Source organism: Drosophila subpulchrella, chromosome 2L, assembly GCF_014743375.2.
Source record: "Drosophila subpulchrella strain 33 F10 #4 breed RU33 chromosome 2L, RU_Dsub_v1.1 Primary Assembly, whole genome shotgun sequence".
NCBI classification, from domain to species: Eukaryota; Metazoa; Arthropoda; class Insecta; order Diptera; family Drosophilidae; genus Drosophila; species Drosophila subpulchrella.
The window spans coordinates 4,828,288-4,850,785 of NC_050610.1; the positions used below are offsets into that span (position 1 = coordinate 4,828,288).

General features: G+C 40.6%; 3 protein-coding genes across 3 annotated transcripts; all 3 read left to right on the top strand.

Annotated features, from left to right (window-relative positions):
• The first annotated feature begins 488 nt into the window (after positions 1-488).
• LOC119546408 (uncharacterized transmembrane protein DDB_G0289901) lies at positions 489-2,625 on the top strand. Its single transcript, XM_037852666.1, has one exon. The coding sequence runs from the start codon at positions 504-506 to the stop codon at positions 2,490-2,492; it is 1,989 nt and encodes a 662-aa protein (XP_037708594.1). The 5' UTR covers positions 489-503; the 3' UTR covers positions 2,493-2,625.
• A 4,231-nt stretch (positions 2,626-6,856) lies between these two features.
• LOC119548066 (glycine-rich cell wall structural protein) lies at positions 6,857-8,231 on the top strand. Its single transcript, XM_037855152.1, has one exon. It carries the CDS (start codon positions 6,890-6,892, stop codon positions 8,129-8,131), a length of 1,242 nt encoding a protein of 413 aa, XP_037711080.1. The 5' UTR covers positions 6,857-6,889; the 3' UTR covers positions 8,132-8,231.
• Positions 8,232-10,907: 2,676 nt separating this feature from the next.
• LOC119546155 (glycine-rich cell wall structural protein) lies at positions 10,908-21,103 on the top strand. Its single transcript, XM_037852264.1, has 3 exons — positions 10,908-10,969; positions 15,569-16,230; positions 20,403-21,103. The coding sequence occupies exons 1-3, from the start codon at positions 10,923-10,925 to the stop codon at positions 21,026-21,028; spliced, it is 1,335 nt and encodes a 444-aa protein (XP_037708192.1). The 5' UTR covers positions 10,908-10,922; the 3' UTR covers positions 21,029-21,103.
• Positions 21,104-22,498: the final 1,395 nt, after the last annotated feature.

A 22,498-nucleotide genomic window follows, 5' to 3' on the forward strand; every position in this document is an offset into this window, starting at 1 on the left:
ATACACTCACTTTCTTTTCTGCAAGAATTGATGATCTTAATTTTAGTATATGTTCACAGCACGGGCTATATTTTTAGACTATCGTGAATCCCCTAACCGAAATAGCACCTTCCAGGCGCAAAAAATAATGATAAGTGTTAAGAAACTAGTTTTCCCCTTCTTTTTTTGAATAAATTAACGAACAAAACGTCACCAATTTTTCAATTAACAGGCTTACCTCTATAAAAGTTTTATAAATGTAACTTAGCCACTTTGTTTAATTACAATTAGGTAAATTATGATAGCACATTTTATGTATGTAAAAACGTTAAATTAAGAATTTATAATAATAAGGTAATTTGGGGATCTTTTTCTTTTCTAACTAAATTAAGTTCGAATATGAGATTTAAATTCATAGAAGGGAAGGTCAACTGTAATTGCAATTACGTCTTCACTACAAGGCGCATTTTCGGTTCTATAAAAGCCAGTCGATTTTTTGGAAAGCAGTTAGTGACTTTGAGACAATGGTTCCCACGGGATTGTTATTACTTCTGACTGCCTGCTGTGTGTCCGTGGCATCCGCCGGATTCGGCCTGGGCTTCGATGGCGGTGGCCTTGGACTGGGAGGCGGTAGCGGTGGATCTTCTGCCCAAGCAAGTCTGCCTGGATTGAATCTGGGTGGAGGATACAATGGTGAAAATCCCATTGGTCTTTCTGCCAGCGCATCACATACCGCTGGATCTTCTGGATCGATTCTGCATCAGGGTGCCAACGGTCTGCTGGGCGCTGCAGGAACTGGAGCCAACGTAGTCCACTCTGTGGGATCAATTGCAGCCTCTCACGGGGCTCAGGCCGCCAAGGGACTGCTGGGAGCGGTAGGAGCTGGAGCCGATGCTGTTCACTCTGCAGGATCAACTGCAGCCAATCACGGAGCTCAGGCTGTAAACGGTCTTTTGGAAACAGCAGGATCTGGAGTGGATGCTGTGCACTCTGCAGGATCCACCGCGGCTTCCATTGGGGCTAATCACGTCCACAATGTCGCCTCTGGAAGTTCTGGTTCCGGCTCAGCTTCCCTGGGCACTGGGCATTTGAGTGTCGGAGCCACAGGACATTCAGACTCCGCTCCATTGCCCTCCGGTCATATAAGTATCGGATCCTCTGGCAGCAGTGAATCCTTGGGAGTTTCGGGTTCCATGGACCTCCATTCCAACTCCGGCTCAGCGACCATTGGAGGTGCTAACGCAGTGCTAAATGCAGTGGGATCTGGAGCTTCAGGATCAACAGTTGCCGCCCATGGAGCTCAAGTTGTCAATGGACTACTAGGAGTGGCAGCAACTGGAGCCAATGTGGTACATTCCGCAGGATCAACAGCAGCATCTCATGGAGCTCAGGCCGTTAATGAAGTTCTAGGAGTGGCAGCAACTGGAGCCAATGTAGTCCACTCTGCAGGATCAACAGCAGCATCTCATGGAGCTCAGGCAGTTAATGAAGTTCTAGGAGTGGCAGCAACTGGAGCCAATATGGTGCACTCCGCAGGATTAACTGCAGCATCTCACGGAGCTCAGGCCGTCAATGGAGTTCTAGAAGTGGCAGCAACTGGAGGCAATGTGATACATTCCGCAGGATCAACTGCAGCATCTCATGGAGCTCAGCCCGCTAATGAAGTTCTGGGAGTGGTAGCGACTGGAGCCAATGTAGTACATTCCGCAGGATCAACTGCAGCATCTCACGGAGCTCAGGTCGTTAATGGAGTTCTAGGAGTGGCAGCAACTGGTGCCAATGTAGTCCACTCTGCAGGATCGACTGCAGCATCTCATGGAGCTCAGGGTGCTGCCATTTCCGCATCATCCCAAACAGCATCGAACCCTGGATCTCTTGGGATTGGACAGTTGAATATTGGTTCTTTGGGTTCCTCTGGCTCTGGTTCCAAAGTATCTTTCGGCTCAGCGTCCCTTGGTGTTGGCCATCTGAACATTGGAACTACTGGAGAAACTGATTCCAGTTCAATGGGGTCTTCATCTGGACACTTGAGCATCGGATCATCCGGAATGACAGGATCTATTGGTTCTTGTGCAGGATCTTCAAAGATCAATGCCGGACCTTTGAGTTTCGGGTCCTCTGGGAACACCGCCGCTAGTTCTTTGCACAGCGGTGTCGGATCAATTTCTCTTGGATCTGATGACCTGACAGTCGGAGCTAATGGACACAAATCCACCGCTGGGTCAGTTGGATATACTGGTGCCCACGATGCTGCATCTCTAGCCCATAAAGTTGCCAGCGGACTGCTGGGACCTGCGGCGGGTTCGGGAAGCCTGTCGCTCGGAGGTAATACTGCATCCCTGGGAGCGAGTGGCACTCCAGAAAGCTATTATGGGGAAAGTGTCGGTCTCAATGGAAACGGTCCTAGCCTCGGGGGAAATCTAGGTGGAAATTCTGGGAGTGCCGGTTTTGGCTTTGGCGGCGGTCACATTGGTGGATCCATTAACCGAGGTGCTGGACTTTTCCTTGGCTAACTTAAGTTGTATTTGCCCTTTAATATTTGAAATATTCCTTAGTATTGTAAAAGTAACTTGGCAATATTTAGAAGAGATCATAACAGTCCAGATAAGACAAATATATGTATTCATTAACATTATCATATAAAAATTTCTTGTGATCGTTATACCCGATACTCGAAGAAGGAACCGTTTTCGACGCCACAAAGTAGATACATAAATTCTTTATCAGGATGACTGGTACATGCTAGTTCGTCACCAAATGTTGAATGACCACAAAAGGTGACCTGCAAGAAATTCCTCTGTGTGAGTTTGACAGGATGGTATCTGGCCAAAATCTCAGCGTTCGTTTACTTTTTTAAAATGATAAAAAAACGATAGATTTAAAAGTTGAGATTTGCGTTGTTGATAAAATAAACGACCCTTTAGGAAGGAGTTGAGCTTTCCTTTTAATAATAATATTACAACTTTTACAACTTTCCACTTAAGATCACAGAGCCACGGCTTTTAGGATTGTCTGGAACAGATATCTGCAACTAGTCAACCATTTTCAGGTACTCGATTCTTTACTCGTATCCGCTTTGATCTAATCGCTTCGGTTGAATGAAACGAAATGATCGGTGAGCGAATGCCGTCTTCCCATGAATGATCGTTTGTGATCGTTCCAGTATGATTACATGATCGTTTGTGATCGGATGGCATTAAAGTTCGATGCAATCGTTGGCGTCCATGGCTCGAAAAAGTTAAAAAATCAAAATAAAAAGTCCGAGGACCACGGCGGCAACGAATCGCCTAAGTCGGGCGAGCCCGAAGACAACCCCACCGCTAAACGGTACAGCTGAATCAAACATCGATGTTTTATCGATACTATCGATATTTTCCAAAACTCGTCGTTTTCACTTCAATAGAAAAATCCAATCAAGAAGCACCGATTTATATTTCTGAATGCTAGTTTTGTTTAAATTCAAAAATAACAGCTCTATTTTAAGGTCGCAACGGACCTATTAAGCCGATAAAATATTATTTTTATTGTTCTTATTTGCTTGCACCACTTAAAAAAATGCTGGAAAAATTAAGCAAACTTACTATGAGCAAAATTGTACTTTTTACTACAAAGTTAGATACAAAACTGTGTATTTCGCGATAGAAAATGCTTGCAGGGGTATGTGTGCTGACCGCTGGATTGAACAGCTGGGCTACCCAACTTAAAATTTTGACGCGATTTTTAAAGCCAATCGCCCGGTAATTTAGAATAGGTGCACCAACAAATCTAGAAAAGGATAAATCACAGACGTTCTCATCACCCTAAATATTAAAAAACTTGACAAATTTAGCATAAAACAAGGGAGAACGCTATAGTCGAGTACCTCGACTATCAGATACCCGTTACTCAGCTTAAGCGACCAAAGGGAAATGGAGATATGCAAGCAGCAAAGCGAGATTTAAATGCGCCACCTACCGGCGGAAGACAGATTTAAGCGTTGTGTGCGTTAGGGTAGGCGTGACAAATTCATTGTTCAATAGAATAAGTTAGCCGCGCACTTTGCTCTCTCTGAGCGCCGGCAGTGCTTTTCTCTTTGCCGCTAAGTTCGGCCGGCAACTATTTACATACACACACATACACGCGTAAAAACATTTCGCACTGTCTGGCTCTGACGTCATAGCTTTTTTTCTTGGGAGGTTTGTGGGCGTTAGAGTGGGCGTAGAAAAATTTTTTTTGGGTCAATCGATAGGTATGGACAAGACTAATACATTTCAGTTAAAATTTTCTATCTAACATCAAAACTGTAGGAGCCACAGTTTTGGGCGGTTTGTGGGCGTTAGAGTGGGCGTGGCACTCTACTGAAACAAACTTGCGCTGCGTAAGAAGCTCAGGAATCTGCTCGCCAAATCTCAATAGCCTAGCTCTCATAGTTTCCGAGATCTCAGCGTTCATCCGGACAGACGGACAGACGGACAGACGGACAGACGGACAGACGGACAGACGGACATGGCTAGATCGACTCGGCTAGTGATCCTGATCAAGAATATATATACTTTATGGGGTCGGAAACGCTTCCTTCTGCCTGTTACATACTTTCCGACGAATCTAGTATACCCTTTTACTCTACGAGTAACGGGTATAACAAGGAAGAACGCTATAGTCGAGTACCTCGACTACCAGATACCCGTTACTCAGCTCAAGAGACCAAAGGAAAATGGTGATATGCAAGCAGCAAAGCGAGATTGAAATGCGCCACCTACCGGCGGTAGACAGATTTAAGCGATGTGGGCGTTAGAGTGGGCGTGGCAAAGTTTTTTTGGATCAATCGATAGGTATTGATGAGACCAATGCATTTCAGTTAAAATTTTTTATCTAGCCTGAAAATTGTGGGCGCCACAGGCTTGGGCGGTTTGTGGGCGTTAGACGTTAGAGTGGGCGTGGCATATTCGCATAACAAACATGCGCTGCGCTCAAGCCTACGGAATCTAAATCTGAAATCTCATTTCTCTATCTTCGATATTTTCCGAGATATCCGCGTTCATATTTACGATTTTTTGAAGTTAGTGGGCGGTTTGTGGGCGTTAAAGTGGGCGTGGCAAACTTTTTTTGGGTCAATCGATAGGTATTGATGAGAACAATACATTTCAGTTAAAATTTTTATTTTAGCATCAAAACTGTAGGAGCCACAGTTTTGGGCGGTTTGTGGGCGTTAGAGGGGGCGTGGCACTCTACTGAAACAAACTTGCGCTGCGTAAGAAGCTCAGGAATCTGCACGCCAAATCTCAATAGCCTAGCTCTCAAAGTTTTCGAGATCTCAGCGTTCATCCGGACAGACAGACGGACAGACGGACAGACGGACAGACGGACATGGCTAGATCAACTCGGCTAGTGATCCTGATCAAGAATATATATACTTTATGGGGTCGGAAACGCTTCCTTCTGCCTGTTACATACTTTCCGACGAATCTAGTATACCCTTTTACTCTACGAGTAACGGGTATAAAAATGTTATTGAATTTTGTGTGAAATGTATACTAACTGCCTTGAATTTTAAGCGAAGTTTTCGTAAAAATATATTTTCTATAGAAACTTATTCCCTGTTCAAAGGTGACGTTTTTATATTACCACGAGTAAATACAAATCCACAGTAAAAATTTAATATGCAGTACATTTATTATGGGAAACGGAAATGCTTGGGCTGTTTGCTAGTCAAAAAAGTTAGAGTTACAACTGAAAGTTTAAGGTGCTAGAGCCAAATCTTCAGACTTTATTTTTCAATTTAAGATGTTTATTTTACGACAGATCTGAAACAAACGTAACCATGAAACACTTGCATTAGTTTACAGTTGCTATAAAATACGATTAATATGTTCTTGAACAAGATGTAGGTGCAATAAAATTGCTTGCAATGTAATCTTTACTATGTTCCTTGAAAACGTTTAATATTTTTATATAACTCATCAATGTTTTTTACGTTTGTTTAGTACCCTATCAAACCAGAGTGACGTAGACCTCAAGGGTCATTGTCGTAACCATCGAACGCCTACAAATATCATATATATGAAAATCAATCTAATCTTGGGCGAGTCGAGAGTCAATGCAGCTATTTCCGAAGCAAATGATGATTAAATTTGTTTACATAAGATTTAGCAATTTAATACTGGATTATGACGATGTTTATATACTCTTTCTATCTTGGTACCTAATGTTCAACCCATTTTTCATCTTTTCTTCGAAATATACTTTTCTGTTTATTTTGGATTGAACAATTGAAATCGGCGTTTGCTTCATTAAGTTAATTCATCGATCATTCTTGCTGATGGCTATCATGAATCTCCCACGGGTTGAACACGCCTTTCAAACATTCGGTTCTCCTTAGGGTATAGTGTAATTTCCAACAGTAGACAATCGAGAATATTAAATTGTATTGGAACTTGTTATTGTTCTCCGCGGGAGCTAATTACACTGTGCAACGCTATGGTTAAAACTAACATTTCGTGTGGGCAGTTTTGATTAAAAAAACTTTTGATAATTTTAAGTTATGTATTCTTTAAATATTTAAATGTTTTACCTTTTTAAAACGCAGGGAAAACTTGTACATACAATTGATTTATTTTTTTTAGAAATAATAATATTAAAATAATGCTGTGAAATACTGGATTTCCGAAAAATATAATTAATTAAAAAATATATATATGTATATAATAAATATTAACTTTCTTTGTGGCCCAGTGCTGTCTGAGTTTTTGCCTGGCTGACCCTAGGATCTCAGCACTCAGAACGTGACTGGGTTTCTGTTCTTTTTTCGCGCTCTGCGAAATTTCAGCAAGTATTTTGCTACTATTTGTGCTTTTTGCACGCCGGTGAGTCTCCTATATAAGCCGGCATCTTTCTAGGGAGCACAGTTAGTGAGCTGCAGGCAAAGGTTCCGATGCGTCTGTTTGTAGTGCTAAGTGTTTGCGTGGCTTTGGCCTCCGCCGGAGGATACGGTGGTGGCGGAGGAGGTGGTGGTGGAGGATACGCCGGGTCCTCCGCTTCCTCGTCTGCTTCAGCCGGTGCGATTGGAGGCGGTAAACTCGGCGGAGGCTATGGATCCGGAGGTCCAGGCGCCGGAGGTCCCGGCTCCGGAGGTCCCGGATCCGGAGGTCATGGCTCCGGAGGCCACGGATCAGGTGGCTTCGGCTCTGGAGGAGATTTCGGTGGAGGCCTAGGTGGCGGATTCGGCGGTGGCGGAGCTGATGCCTCGTCGAGTGCTGGAGCTGCTGGCGGTGGACTGTCAGGCGGTTCCGCTGGAGGTCCCTTCGGAGGTGGCGGTGGTGGTCATTCCGGCGGTGGAGGCGATATCTTCGGCGGAGGTGGTTCGCTTGGAGGAGGACATTCTGGCGGAGGAGGCTCTATTGGAGGTGGCCATTCCGGAGGAGGAAATGGAATTGTTGGCGGTCCTGGACTTGGATCAGGTGGAGGATTCGGAGGTGGAGGTGGACACTCCGGCGGAGGCGGATTTGGTGGAGGAGATGATTCTTCAATTGGACCTGGTGGAGGATTGGGCGGCGGAATCGGAGGAGGCGGACACTCTGGAGGTGGAGGTCATTCCGGCGGAGGTGGCCTAGGTGGAGGAGGATCAGGTGGAGGATTGGGCGGCGGCGGAAGCTCTGCCTCATCTTCAGCTGGTGCTATTGGTGGCGGCCACGGAGGCGGTGGAAAGCCAGGAGGCGGCTTTGGAGGCGGCGGAGGACCGGGCTTCGGACCAGGTGGAGGAGTCGGCGGTGGAATCGGAGGAGGAGGAGGACATTCCGGAGGTGGAGGTCACTCTGGAGGAGGCGGACCCATTGGAGGTGGGCCCGGATTTGGTCCAGGACCAGGTTTCGGCGGAGGCTTTGGGCCTGGAATTGGAGGCGGACCCGGTGGCGGACACTTTGGAGGAGGTCTTAGCGGCCACAAGCACGGAGGTCATGGAGGCGGTGGCGGATACAAAGGTGGACCGGGAGGCGGCGGTGGATTTGGAGGCGGTGGCGGAGGCGGAGGCGGAGGTGGTGGCTATGGAGGCAAACCTGGAGGCGGCGGTGGCTATGGCGGCGGACCAGGCGGCGGTGGAGGTGGTGCCTACTCGAGCGCCTCTGCTTCTGCCAGTGCGTCTGCGGGTGCCGGCAGCGGAGGTGGCTACCATGGCTAGATGCAGTTACCCCAAGTCTAAAATCCTGTAATTCCCCAAATCGATTAAAGTATTACGCCAATTTCAATAAAACGAATACCTTTTTTACGACTTAACTATACTTGAAGAATAACTTATTTATTATTTTGGGGTATTTTACAACATTTGGGAGTGACTATTATTCTTCAATATTTTAATATTTTTCCCGAGAAGCTATTGCCACTTTGCTTTAATGCTCACTTAATAAATATTTTCATGATCTTAAACTTACAGAATTTATGTGGATCCATCTGCCTTTTGGCTCTTTTTGTACTTCGGAGAGTTTTGAATATTGAAGTATCGCCTCTAACAAAAATAATTCTAGGCGCGTACTCGCTCTTCAAAGAGATACAAATTATTCTCAATAAATTTACCAAGCGAATATCAAATTGATCTTTATGTTCTTTTATCTTCTTCTTTTATCAAAAAAAACCTTTTATTTTAATTGTTAAAAATATAATTAATTATATAATTCACATAATAAAACCCACAAAGAGATCATCTAACCTTTAGTCAGCTAGCCAAAGTTAAACCTTGAACTGTTCTGTTAAAAAAAGTAAACCACGTGAAAAGTGTGAAAGTATCGTTATGTCCTTGATGGAACCCATTTACTTGTGGAGCAGTGGTCGACCATTAGGACACGCGAAGGAAAACTTTCCCCCTGTTTGGCGGTTGGGAAATCTGGCATGCAAAGTTTCCACCAAAATTAATGGCCTATTTGAGGGGACCGCGGCATGGAGTTGTATTAGCCCCAACCGAAGACATTGATGCCACTCATGGCCACATAAATCTCTTAAATGGCCAAGACAGACTGCGTTCTTCTGGAATTTTATGTGTCCCCCACAAACATTTATCATTAAGTAAAGTTTTACTATTGCAAATTGTTGCACACAATGGCAACAAATTGAAATCTTAAGCAAGCTCCTTTGCCTTTTGCCTCAGCTTTGGCTTCGGTCTCAGGCTGAAAGTGCACTTTTATTGCCGGAGGAGCAGCATCTGCTCTCGGAACCCGGAGCCCGGTGTCTGGAGTCTGGAGTCGGCAGTCGGTAGTCGGTAGTCCGTGGTCCAATGTCCGGACCCGGCAATAAACTCCGAGACCAATTTGCACAAGGACGATGAACCCCTGTGGTGCAGTTTTGCAACATAAAAGCGGAAAGGCGGAAGTCGGGCCAACAGACTGTTGGCGGTTTGCCACAGAGTCGCTGCTGCAACAGTTGTTGGCCTTTGTAGAATTGACAATATGGCCGGGCCCTTTGCTTGCTGCAATTTATGTTTGGCAATAAAATAAATGTGAAATGTTTATCAATGCCCATTCGGATTTTCAAACTAAACGCAACTCATCTCAGGTGGAGCCTCGAAGTATGCAGCATTCGGTTTCGTTTTCGAAAACGATCTCCCACCACTTCATGGCCTGAAAATAGGCAATAAACCTTTTTGGCTCGCTCGTTGCCAGCCAGCATTTAATTAAAATTAAATAATTCAGATTGCATATCCATATCGACACGGTTGCCAAATGGTTTTCTGGTCAGATCGCTTTGTTCATTAGCCCGCTGGCCGCATAATTGAAAAGTTTGCCCTGCCTGGGCGCGGGTAATTCAATTTTCGGAGTGGAGTGGGCCGGAAAAACTACGGAAAACGCCAATAACAATAAACGGGGGCTAAAATGCGAAAATATTACAGAGAACTGATTGCCGTGCGCGTGTGTGTTTACATAATTAACATGACGTTCATTAGTTGGCATTTTAATAATATTTCATGTCGTCATGGCTCTGGGTTTTGATTCCACCACATCCCAGCCCGCTGGCTAATGTGATAATATTCATTTTGGCCAGGCTCAAATTATTTCTATTTGATTGATTTTAATATACAAATATTTGCCTTCGCAGTTCATTATTAAAGTGGTCTGCTTATTTATTCATCGAAATGAATATCCATTTGGAAGTTATAAGTTTGAAGCGCCAAGCTAGGCAGCTAATTATGTAGAGTCTGGAACTATTATTTGCCAAAACTCAAACTCGAGCAATCCTCCATTTAGATACTGCGTCATTTCAAGGCCATTAATCATGCAATACAAAGAAGTCAGTTCGGGAAGAATCACATAATACCCAAAGCTCAGGGGCTTATATGAATACTCAAAAGGCCTTTCCAAAAATGTGGCAAAAATATATAAATACAATTAAATATTCGATCCCGGGATCCCCTGACCGGTTCCATTAGGCGATTATGTTACGCGCTTTTTGCATAAGCCAAAAACGAAAACAATATTCAAATCGCCGGCAAATTAATGCCTTTATTTACTAAGAGTTCAAAGTGCAGGATAATCTAGTTTTTTTGCGGATTTACCACTGATTCAGTTAGTCCCCCAAAAATCACCGAGTTCTAACTACCCCGCTAATTCAATTTTCACAAATTCCGACCTGGAAAACCCCTTTGGACATGAGTCGCTAATCGCCGATCTCCTCTGAAACGGAGGGAACTCAAAGTTTGCTGTGTGACGACACTGAAACAGGTTTCGCCGGCTCGTATTCATATTCTAAAAAGAAATGATATTTGTGTTTGTTGTTTTATCAATTAACAGTCCCTGAAATCTTGTTCGCTGCGCATGGGAGACTTTATTGTTATGAACTGTTAAGACTCAGATCTTTAAGGCCCCGAATTATGGGGATTTTGCGATTGCTATCGTGTGCTACCTCATTAAAATGTGTGATTTTTTCCGCCTAATGATCGGTGTAAACATATCAGATTGCTAACAGATTGTAAACTTAAAGTAGTCATGAATGAGAGATTTCACTCTGAGATTATTTTTTACTCATTGCAAACGTAAGTACTAGATATATTTGCCCCAGAGGAACTAATTACACTTTATTGAACTCAAGGCATTTGTTGTATTTGAATCGGGTTTTCGTTCATTTTATTTATTTAAATTTAAATGAACTTTAACTAGATAAATGGACAATGCTTAATTTATGTTTTTTAAGTATTTATATAAATTAATATATGATTAAAGGTTTTTATTGGTTATAATTCATGTGTCGAATTTGACAAATACACAAATTATTGGAACTAATATTATATTATAATTTTTGGCACCGTGTATCTGAGTACTGAAACTTATATTAATAAGTTTAATATACGTAGTGCTTTAGTCGTAGGATTTTGTGCACAGTATAAAACATAAAAAAAAATTAAAATCTCAAACATGCTGCACGATCGGAACTGAAGACTTTCTGACATGGACTGAGCCATCTCTTGTGCAGAATAGCCCCGAAACCTAGAGAAATGCCCAATAGCCACTGGCGATCTGTCAGTGATCTCACCTTCTCCAACTGGTCCACTCCAATCGAGCAGCGTTTGAAAAACATCGTCATCGAAACCGCTTTCTGACGAACAAAACAATATAGAGGGGAATAAACTCTTCAAGATGAACTTGTCAGTTGATCGGCATTAGACGAAATCAGCCGGCGCAAAGTACTCTTGATCTCGGTGGGGAACTACACAAATCAGGAAGACTTGATTATAGTATCGGCAGAGTTTGTAAACAAGCTGGCAGTCTTCTTCCAAACTCCAGTACCTCGGTCACCTGTTGGTCGTGGGTCGGTATTTATGCACTTCTATAAGAGCGTGTTTGGGAATTACCCGTCAAACGAAGTCATCATATCGGTTAGTAACACTATGCGACAAATTGGTTATACTCTATTGAATTAATTTTATTTTTTACCCTTGGAGAGGGTATTATTTTGGTCACAGCGAGGGAGACCTTCTCGATCCTCAATTAGTTGTAAGTTTATCAAGACATTGTCTTAAATTTTCCTTTTTAATATTTAGTACTAATTCTATTTTAGTCACATTTAAATTCGAGTAATGCAAGGGTATTAAATCTTCGGCTTCTTATGTATCTTTCTTCTCCTTTTTCTAATATTTTCTACACAATTTAAAATAAAGTTTTTATTTGTAGCATTTTTCTGACGTTTTAAAAAGTATTCTTTTAGTTGATGAATTAAGTGCAAAATTAATCGTGCTTTATTAAAAAATTAAATCAATTTATTTAAATAAAATATATAGGTCGAAATACTTTCATCAAAAAATACAAAACTTTTTTTAAAAAGATCTATCTTGATATATAAGACATCACCAAAGAACGCAGTCATGGAAAAAGGTTCAGCAGAAAAATGATATTTATGTTGTCCTGTGTAATTAGATCTGAAAGCAAATGGAATACAATATAAAGAAAACCGGTAGGAGGTCGGCCCAACTGCCGAAACAATTCATCGCAGCCATCTCGCCACAAATTTTGTCTCGCCGGTATGTGACGGCTGTCTGAACAATCCAGGTGGTATAAATACTTTAGCGGCTCTGTTGAGAATCCGTCAGTTCCAAATCAGACAGTCCAGCGATCGGCCAGAGAAAATTCATCAGATACATAAAAGGAGAAATTACGAAATGAACACCCTTGTTGTTCTTGCATTGCTGATGGCCGTCGCATCGGCCCTACCGCAATTTGGATTTGGCGGTGGTCCCGGATTTGGTGGTCCCGGATTTGGTGGTCCCGGATTTGGTGGTCCCGGATATGGTGGTCCTGGATTTGGTGGTCCCGGATTTGGTGGTCCCGGATTTGGAAGAGGTCCATATGGCGGTAGATATGGCGGCGGCTTCGGAGGAAATCCTTATGGCGGTGGATTCGGAGGAGGTCCATATGGCGGTGGATATGGAGGTGGTCCCTATGGCGGTGGATTCGGAGGTGGTGGCAGACATCATGGCGGCGGTGGACGCCTTGTTGGCGGTGGTGGTGGTGGTGGTGGTGGCGGTGGAGCTGCCTCAGCTTCAGCCTCAGCCTCTTCATCGGCCTCTGCAGCAGGTGGTGGTGGCGCAGCTGCCTCCTCTTCCGCCTCCTCATCGGCCTCGGCCAGCGGCGGTGGCTTCTACGGCTAAGCGGGCTTAGAGCAGATGATCTAGAGCTTAAGTTAATATAAATGTTTGAAGAAAGTCTGAAATAAAAATATTTAAAATCCACAAAGAAGGTATTTTATTTTTTTGCAAATTAAGAAAGATTGGTAGCTTGTCTTTAATATACTTCTCAACACAAAATCATTTCAAATAAAAAGAAGAAAAACTGTATAGTTGGGTACCCTAGTTATCATAATTTACGGGCTCTTTTGAAAAACATTCAAAATACGTAGGCATGATAAGATTCACTCTCTTTTGAATTCTCGTCGATCATATAGATGGGCGGACATGGCTGGTAATCCCGATCAAGACCCTGTATAGGAACTTTATAGTATTGAAAGCGCTGCCTTATACCTGTTAATACTGTTTAACGAATACAACATACCTTTAACTCTAAAAGTAGTGGGTATGCAAATTATTACTATTTTGTGATTATATTTAAAAGTGTGATTATTATTTGTATTATTTTTTTTTTCCAAGCAGTTTCCTGATTTATATAAGATACAATTATGGATGCGTACAACATTGTGGTTTTATATTTAATGTTTCAAAATATTGTTACGCTGCAGTGTACTTTATATTGGTTTCTATTACAACTATTGATTTCCAATTGAAGTTAGTACAAATTAATGTTTTGAAAAATTACTGATGTAGGGCATCGACAACTTTGCTTTTGAATGTTTTTTATATTCGCTTCCGATGAGTACTTTTTTGCATAAAATTGCCGTTAACTTATGCATATAAGTCGACAAAAGTAATAAAAATAGTTTCACATGTCTTTTTTTCAGTTTGGATATACTTTTCTTGGGTGATGCGGGCTTCGGGATGAGGGACTTTTCAGTACCCTATTGCATGATTATGTACCCAAATAAAATCCCACAGCATTATTTGGCAAAATTTCAAATGGGAGTCCCCTTATATTGAGCCACTCTTAGCGTCATGGCTTTTTTCATTGCTTCCTAAACTAAGCAAACAAAATCAATCCATTTGAATTTCAAATTTTTTGTTTGTGATTTTGTTGTTTCTTTATCATGCCTCCGATATTAGTTAGAAGATTTTTTCATTTCGAATTTAACCTAATACCGGTTTTAAAACGTTATCAAATATATTCGGCTTTTATTGAAGCTTAAATAAACAAACAGATAAAAAGCTGTGTCTCGCGAAAAAATTTAAAAGCTAAACATCTGGGTAAGAGCAAAAAATTTAGCATAAATTATTGCGGACAGTGAAATCAGTCAACTGCTTTTGATATAATGGAGAAATTTATTTATTATCCCTTAGAGATGCTTGAAGTGAACTAGTTCTAGTTAGTATTTTCATTTAAAAAAATTAAATTCATATTAATTTCAATATTCGTAGGTACATTAGATTTTATAATTCGAAACTAGATCCAGTTTGCTTGGAATTAGTTAAGGCTATAAATGTTTTAATGATTTAAAAATAAAATATTACAACTATATTTATACCCGTTACTCGTAGAGTAAAAGGGTATACTAGATTCGTCGGAAAGTATGTAACAGGCAGAAGGAAGCGTGTCCGACCCCATAAAGTATATATATTCTTGATCAGGATCACTAGCCGAGTCGATCTAGCCATGTCCGTCTGTCCGTCTGTCTGTCCGGATGAACGCTAAGATCTCGGAAACTATGAGAGCTAGGCTATTGAGATTTGGCGTGCAGATTCCTGAGCTTCTTACGCAGCGCAAGTTTGTTTCAGTAGACTACCACGCCCACTCTAACGCCCACAAACCGCCCAAAATTGTGGCTCCTACAGTTCCACATAATATAACAATTATCCATAACGCTTAAGTCAGTCTACCGCCGGTAGGTGGCGCATTTCAACCACGCATTGCTGCTTGCATATCTCCATTTCCCTTTGGTCTCTTTAGCTGAATAACGGGTATCTGATAGCCAAGGTACTCGACTATAGCGTTCTTCCTTGTTTCTTATAGAATATACAATTTCGAGTATTAGATACTTATCTTTATAAAAAATTCTTTATCCACTATAGCTATTATTGTTACCAAGAAATAGCACGAAAACATAATGATTATTACTTAACACATAATGAATCTTTGAAAGTACCGGCCGCAGTTGGATTAGGATTTTCCATTGAAGGCTTTTCGAAAACATTGATCTGGCAGCTTATTACCTGCTATGATCTGCTAAGAAAACACTTAGGGAAAACATATTATTTGCTTACCTGTCCGGAGTCCCAACCCTTGAAACTACTCGACATATGTCATCAGTGGTTCGAATCCATCGTTATGCTATTTTTATGTATTTTTTTGGACGGCTAGCGGAAGGGGCGCGTCTGAGGTGCCCTCGAGCTTGGGATTAACCGGTTGCAGTGGGGGATCGAACAGCCGGGTCTATGGAGCGTAGGGTCTGCGATCGTATGCGTACGTTCCGAACCTGCTAATGAGCAGAGCTATGAATATTGATATTTCATTCTGTTTTTTTTCCGCTGCTTTAGGGAGAACGCGTCAGGGTGGATCACCGAGAGACTTGCGAATCTTTCTCCCCACGCGGAACTGAATAAAAGCCGAGCTCGGTGGTGCAGTGTCCAAGTGTGTGGACCACTCTCGAGGAGGCAACAACTCAACATGAAACTATTCGTCGCTCTTTCCGTTCTGGTGGCGGTGGCATCGGCCCTGCCCCAATATCGTGGTGGCAACGCCAACGCGAATGCAAATGCCAATGCTCAAGCCCAAGGCGGCGGCTTTGGAGGCGGCGGCCGTCAAGGATTCGGAGGCGGACCAGGATTCGGTGGCGGACCAGGATTCGGTGGCGGACCAGGATTCGGTGGCGGTCCTGGATTTGGAGGAGGCCGACCTGGATTTGGAGGAGGCGGCTTTCAACGTGGCCCAGGAGGTGGTGGCAACTTTGGACATGGAGGTGGCCCAGGATTTGGTGGAGGCCCAGGATTTGGAGGTGGCCAAGGATTTGGTGGTGGCCAAGGATTTGGAGGTGGCCCAGGATTTGGAGGTGGCCCAGGATCTGGAGGCGGCGGCACCTCTTCTGCCACAGCTTCTTCCTCAGCATCGGCCGGTGGTGCCGGAGGAGGTGGCGGTGGCTCGGCAACTGCTTCTTCCTCGGCTTCTGCGTCGTCGGGTGGCGGTGGCGGTAGATTCCGCGGTTAGATCAAGCCAAGACATTTTTGGAAATAAGCAATAAGAAACGACTGTAAATAAAATAAAAAATAATTAAATGAACAAGTTTATTTGTGTATAATAATGGTTGGCTAATTGTCTTTTGGCGTACGTTTCTCTACTATCAAAAATACATTTTGTACTCGCTAAAAAAATCGCTAATAGCAATCGGCATTAACACTAGAGGTGATTTAACTACGTATGTTGGCATACCTGACTGTCCTTAAGTCTTTTACAAATCCATTTAATAAAATTTCGAAAACATTTCTTTGACTGTAATCTAGTTTGTACTTTATCTCCCTGAAAACCACAAGATTCTTAGTGGCCGCGCTCAGCAGAACAAGATGAAAAGTATTAGATAACAAATATCTTATGATAGTTTTGCTAAACGCAAAGAATCATGATTAGTAAAAAAGAAGCTAACGTGATACGTCGATGATTAAAATATCAACAAGATGTAATATTATTATTATTGATCAACCATATGTTCAGTGAAATCCTTTAAAGTTGTTCAGACCTTTCTGATTTTGACGTTACCACAATGGCTGTGCGCAATGCTGCAGTATCGGTGGCAACCGATATCGTTTTTTAACAGTCATTGCAATAAAATAAAATTGTATTATAGACTGTCAACAACTTTTTAAGGTAACGCATTTTACATTTATGACATCATAATGCATCATGAGCGTTCAGCCCACCTTCATTTATACATCCCGGACTTGATTGGTTGGCTGTTTTGATGCTAATTAAAAACCCAAATAATGTACTAGGTCAGAAAGGACTTATTTTTATACCCTAGCAGAGGGTTTTTTTGAATACTAACTCAACTCTTGGGAATATCTTTCTTTTAGTATTTCAGAATTTTGAATAAAGTTAAAAAAATATCGGACAAGTATAGTATATATATATATACATATATGTATATATATGCCATAGGAAGGATATGAAAATTAATGGGAATATAATAGGGAAATAATTATATTTTGGATATTATTGATCAAATTCGCAGAAAAGAACACATGACATTTATTCAATATTTCATTTTCGGAAAATAAATGTCAAAATAATACAAAGTCCAACATATTTTGTTTTCGGTAAACATATAAATGGAACATTATCTCAATATTTCTGTAACTTTCTTTTAGTTTTCTAAAAATCGCAGAGCTCTGTATAGTATATACAATGCTCCAAAGGGATCGGGTATAAAAACTTTGGCTTTCTTTCTTGTTTTAAGTTAATATAAATTTGGGACGAAAATGTCCCAAAACTAATAGCAAGAAGCTTTTGTAAGAACTGGGATTCGATAACAACCCTGGTGGATCTTATCGATTTTACTTCATTGATCGCACGTCCGCAGCTCAAATTTTTATTTATATTTCACTAGTCCGGCGCCCAATAAATTAGAATATAAAATGTAAATTGGCTTAAAAACAAACATACATATACATATGTCTATCCATCAGCTAAATGTATGTAAATTTTGTAGGGGCTCGTTTGGTTGCCGGTAAATAACAGCAAAATGAATATACAAAAAAGGTATATTTGCTTTGTAATATGGAATATTTTGGTCTGATAGTAGAACAAGGAAACGCATGGCGTTAAGTGCTAATTAAAGCAAGTTGTGCGACCTTATAAAAACATATTTGTAATATGGCGAGCCAGATGTGATATGTTTTATACCCTTGCAGAGAGTATTTTAAGTTTGTTCAGAAGGTTGCAACGCATTCAGGCATTTTGTATATTTTTTATCAGGATCACTAATAATCAAATGAGGCTCCCAGTATAAAAGTTGTCTTCATTAAACTTTCTCGAAAGCCTTACTATTATTACAATATCCTATAGCTCACACAGGAATGTTTGCAAACTAATATGAACAAAATCACTGTGGACGGCAGTCCAAGTAGTGAGGAATCGCACCGGAAGTATGCGCGAGGAGACTAGTATATACTGTATATATGCTAATTAAATGATTTTAATTATTTAAATAATACACTATCTAAAATTTATAAATTCGCGCTGCAAATAAAAATGACAGTGTTGGTAGAAATCTAAAACATTTTGCTAAAGCGGCCCGAATGACTAAATTTTATGTAGTGCGTTTACTTACTCAGTTTAAAATCATTTTTTTTCACAAAAGTTGATATCAAAACCTCTTTATATTGGTGGTGTGATCGTCACTATTTTAACCTTGTTAAGAGTTGTTTTTGTTTGACAAGGCTTTTTATACCCTTGCAGAGGGTTTTATGATTTCAGTCAGAAGTTTGCAACGCAGTGAAGGAGACGTTTCCGACCGCATAAAGTAACATTTTTTAATTAGTTCTGAATTTCGAATTTAATTTGATCAAAATCGGACGACTATATCATATAGCTGCGATAGGAACGATCGGAAAATTGGTGGGAAAATAATATAAAACAAACAATAGCTTCGTTGTTTTTTGACATATTATCTAATTGGGAATATCATATTTTGCATTTTAAGGAATTTCGAATTAAATTTAACATTTATAACTGCAAGGGTATACAAACTTCGGCTTGCCGAAGTCAACTTCCTTTCTTGTTGAGAATATTTTTGTCTTCTCTGGCGTATTCTATTCTAATTCTATTCTATTCTATTCTATTCTATTCTTCGAGTAAGATAAATTCACAATAGAACAAATAAAAGTAATTAAGATTACTTCTTGTTAGCTTTGAAGCCTTTTATAACGTTTAAATTCACAATCTGGGTACTCCCAGATTCTGTTGAATATTCAACAAAAAAATATACAAATATATTAAATAAAAAGAAAGAAAGAATTCTTCGACAACCAGACACCCGTTATTCTATTTTGAATTTCACACAGTGCCACGGCACCTAGCGGATGGTGGCGGTACTACAGACCAATGTTAAATCTACGGCTCCTAGCGGACGGTAGCAGTACTACGGACCACGTCAAAGCCTTAGTTAGTCATAATATTTAAAATTACAATGCGATTAGTACGATTTTCAGCATTTAGATAAGTATTGATCAATAAAATCATTTTCAATTTACACCTTTACAAAATCTTTAAAAATGTGGGCGTTAGAGTGTGCATGGCACCCTGCTGAAATAATCTACTTGCTTAATCCAAACTTTCTAGCTTTTATAGTTTACGAGATCTCTGCGTTCATACAGACAGATTGACATGGCTAGATCGACTCGAATAATTATCCTTATATATCTAATGTATAGGGTCGAAACACTTCCTATTTTACGCCACCTGCCAGTACCTACCGGCACGCCGAAAATTTTTAAAACCGGACGTTTAATTAATAAGAATGACTTTACTCGACTATACCGTTCTCTCTTGTTCCTTTTTAAGATTTGTAACATTAAGATTAAGACAATTGAAATACTGCCTTCATGGAATTTAATGTGATTCAAATAATACTTAACTGAGTAAAATGTACTAAATTCAAAATAGAAAATTTTTTTTTGTATTGTTCTTTTAGGAAGAACCCCTCCAAAGCCGTAATTGTAACTATTTCTCCTTTGATGATTTTGTAAAGTACCGTGATAGGATCATGGTTAAATATTAATAGGCTACCCAGTAAGTTCTTAATTATGAATTTTACTACTGGGAAGTTTCTAAATCTCGGAACACTGTTTCTTTTATAGTGATTCCACCTTGCCCATCTTTATTTCTAAACTCAAACGTGCATACATACTAGTGTCGATGGCAAGCAGTAAAGTACCCAGGTAGATTCTGGGATAATTAACTACCTTCGCATCGTTTCCCATCTGAAAGCGACGCGGTGACAGTGCCGAAAATAAAGAAAAATACCGGCTTAATGAAATATAAACACAAATATTATTAATCGTTTAAATATTGATAGCAGCAAACCGGTTCCATAGGAAACCACCACGAACGCGGCTCGTGTTGGTCTAAAGACATTTGCAAACTTTCCTCAGACCATTGCATTTAATCATAGCCTCTATCTAACTTTTTTGGAATCTATCTGTCCCACTCTGGACCTGCGTAGATCCCCCATCTGCGGTTTGATTTTTCGGCAGTGACTATTGTTTGCATGCTAATTTTTTACCGAGAGCCGAGACAATCTTGGTTTTCAGCTGCCGTCTGCCGGCCGTCTGGCCACTATAAAAGCCGGGCCCTGCGGCATTGGCTATTAAGTTTGTTCAGTCGCTCCGATCAAGCAGATCACCATGAAGGTCTTCGTTGTTCTCGCCGTTATCCTGGCCGTATCCGCCGCCGCCCCCCAGTTTGGAGGTAGCAGTTCCAACGCTAATGCCAACGCCAATGCCGAATCTGAAGGATTCAACGGTGGCTTCGGCGGCGAACCTGGCTTTGGAGGTCAAGGTGGACCTGGCGGCCCTCCTGGAGGATTCGGAGGAAGTGGAGGATTCGGAGGAGCTGGAGGACGTCCTGGAGGACACGGAGGTCAAGGTGGATTCGGACCTGGCGGTCCTGGTGGACTCGGAGGTCAAGGTGGATTCGGAGGATCTGGCGGACCTGGTGGATTCGGAGGAAATGGAGGACAAGGAGGATTCGGAGGAAATGGAGGACAGGGAGCATTCGGAAATGGAGGACAGGGAGCATTCGGAAATGGAGGACAGGGAGGATTCGGAAATAGAGGACCTGCAGGATTCGGTGGCAATTCAGAATCTAACGCTAACGCAAACGCTGTCGCAAACTCCAACGGTTTCGGAGGCGGAAGTGCCAACGCTAATGCCAATGCTGTCGCAAACTCCAGGGGTGGCAATGCTGAGGCCAATGCTAATGCTAGTGCTGTTTCTAACGGCAAATAAGCGATTATTATGATCCGAATTTCACGTTTGATTAGTTTTTTAATATTTATAAAATAAAAAAAGAAACTAAAAAAAGTATTTTATTGCCTAAAGGGTGATAAGCTCTTAAAAGCAAGATTAGAAAAGAGTTCATGAAGTAAGAATGGAAAGATAAATAAAAAAAATGCTTTAATGCTTAAACAGACCGCAAGCCATAAGCGGTCTGCTATTTAGTTGTATTAAACATTATATTGTGTTTTTATTTAATATTTCAAGTTTTTCTGCTGACGTGCTAATTAAAAAAAAATGTATTTAGGTTTTTGTAAACCGGTTTCTTAGACTAATCGCTAATATCAAAAGCAATATTCTAAAATTTTCCCTTGATATCTAAGCAAAACAAGTCTTTGCCTTTGTTTTATTTACCCTTAATCCGAAAAGATTAAATGTATTCTCCTAAAGATTATATTACCAATGCACTATGTATGACTCAGCTTAGACATTCAAAATAACGATCGAGATTTTGGATGTCAAAGAAAGTACATATAATGGAATTGCTATTTGGCTTGAACCAAAAACGAATCATTCATGTTTGAAAAAGTTGATTTGAGATCGCAAATTCTTGATCCAACAAATATTATATGATTTATTCAATCAAAATATTTTTGTGATAAAAAATATTAGCTTCAGCGTTAACAAAAATGTAGGTGAATATTTATCACGTTTAAAATTCGTGATCCATTAGTTCTAATTTCTTGATGGAGTCGTTAATGCAGCCTTTTTTTATGGAAGCTTTTAAGGCTTGATTCCTTTTCGTTAGCACCTTAAAAATGAACTTTGAAAAGTATGTATTTATAAGTGCAAAATATTCGTAATAAAGGTTTTTACGCCTTGGGTAACGCATTTTAAGATAAAATGTTTAAGGAAAAGAGAAACTTAAAAATTGCGCCAAAGCTATTTACATAATTTAAACATAACATTAAACTCAATAAATTCACCAACAAATTATATATTTCAAACGATTGTGTTTGTTCCACTTTCTAGTGCAAAAGAACAAAAAGGGTATAAAGTGTACTGTTTTGTTTGTCTTGTATTTTGATTAGTGCATATTTAATTATGCAAATCATATTCAGTGAATTTGGGCGAATCAAAGCCATAAATTAAAGAAAAACTGGTTTTGCTAGGTGTAGCTACCGAAGAAATTTTATCAGATGTAGAGCTCTGACGTCAGTCTTGGTAACCCCAAAAACGAAGGAAGTTTATAGGGGCTCGACGAAAAATCGAGAGGCGTTTCAATTAACTTAAATATACTGGGAATATCTCGAGACTAAAAGAATTATACTTATCTGAATTAATGACACTTTCGTCTATAAAATTAAACTGCAAAGTGTAAGCGAAACCCTTTTATCAAATTTTTTATCATTCATTTATTCAAAATTTATATTTATTAATAAAAATATTTTCTATTGCTGAATATACCGTTACATATAAGAA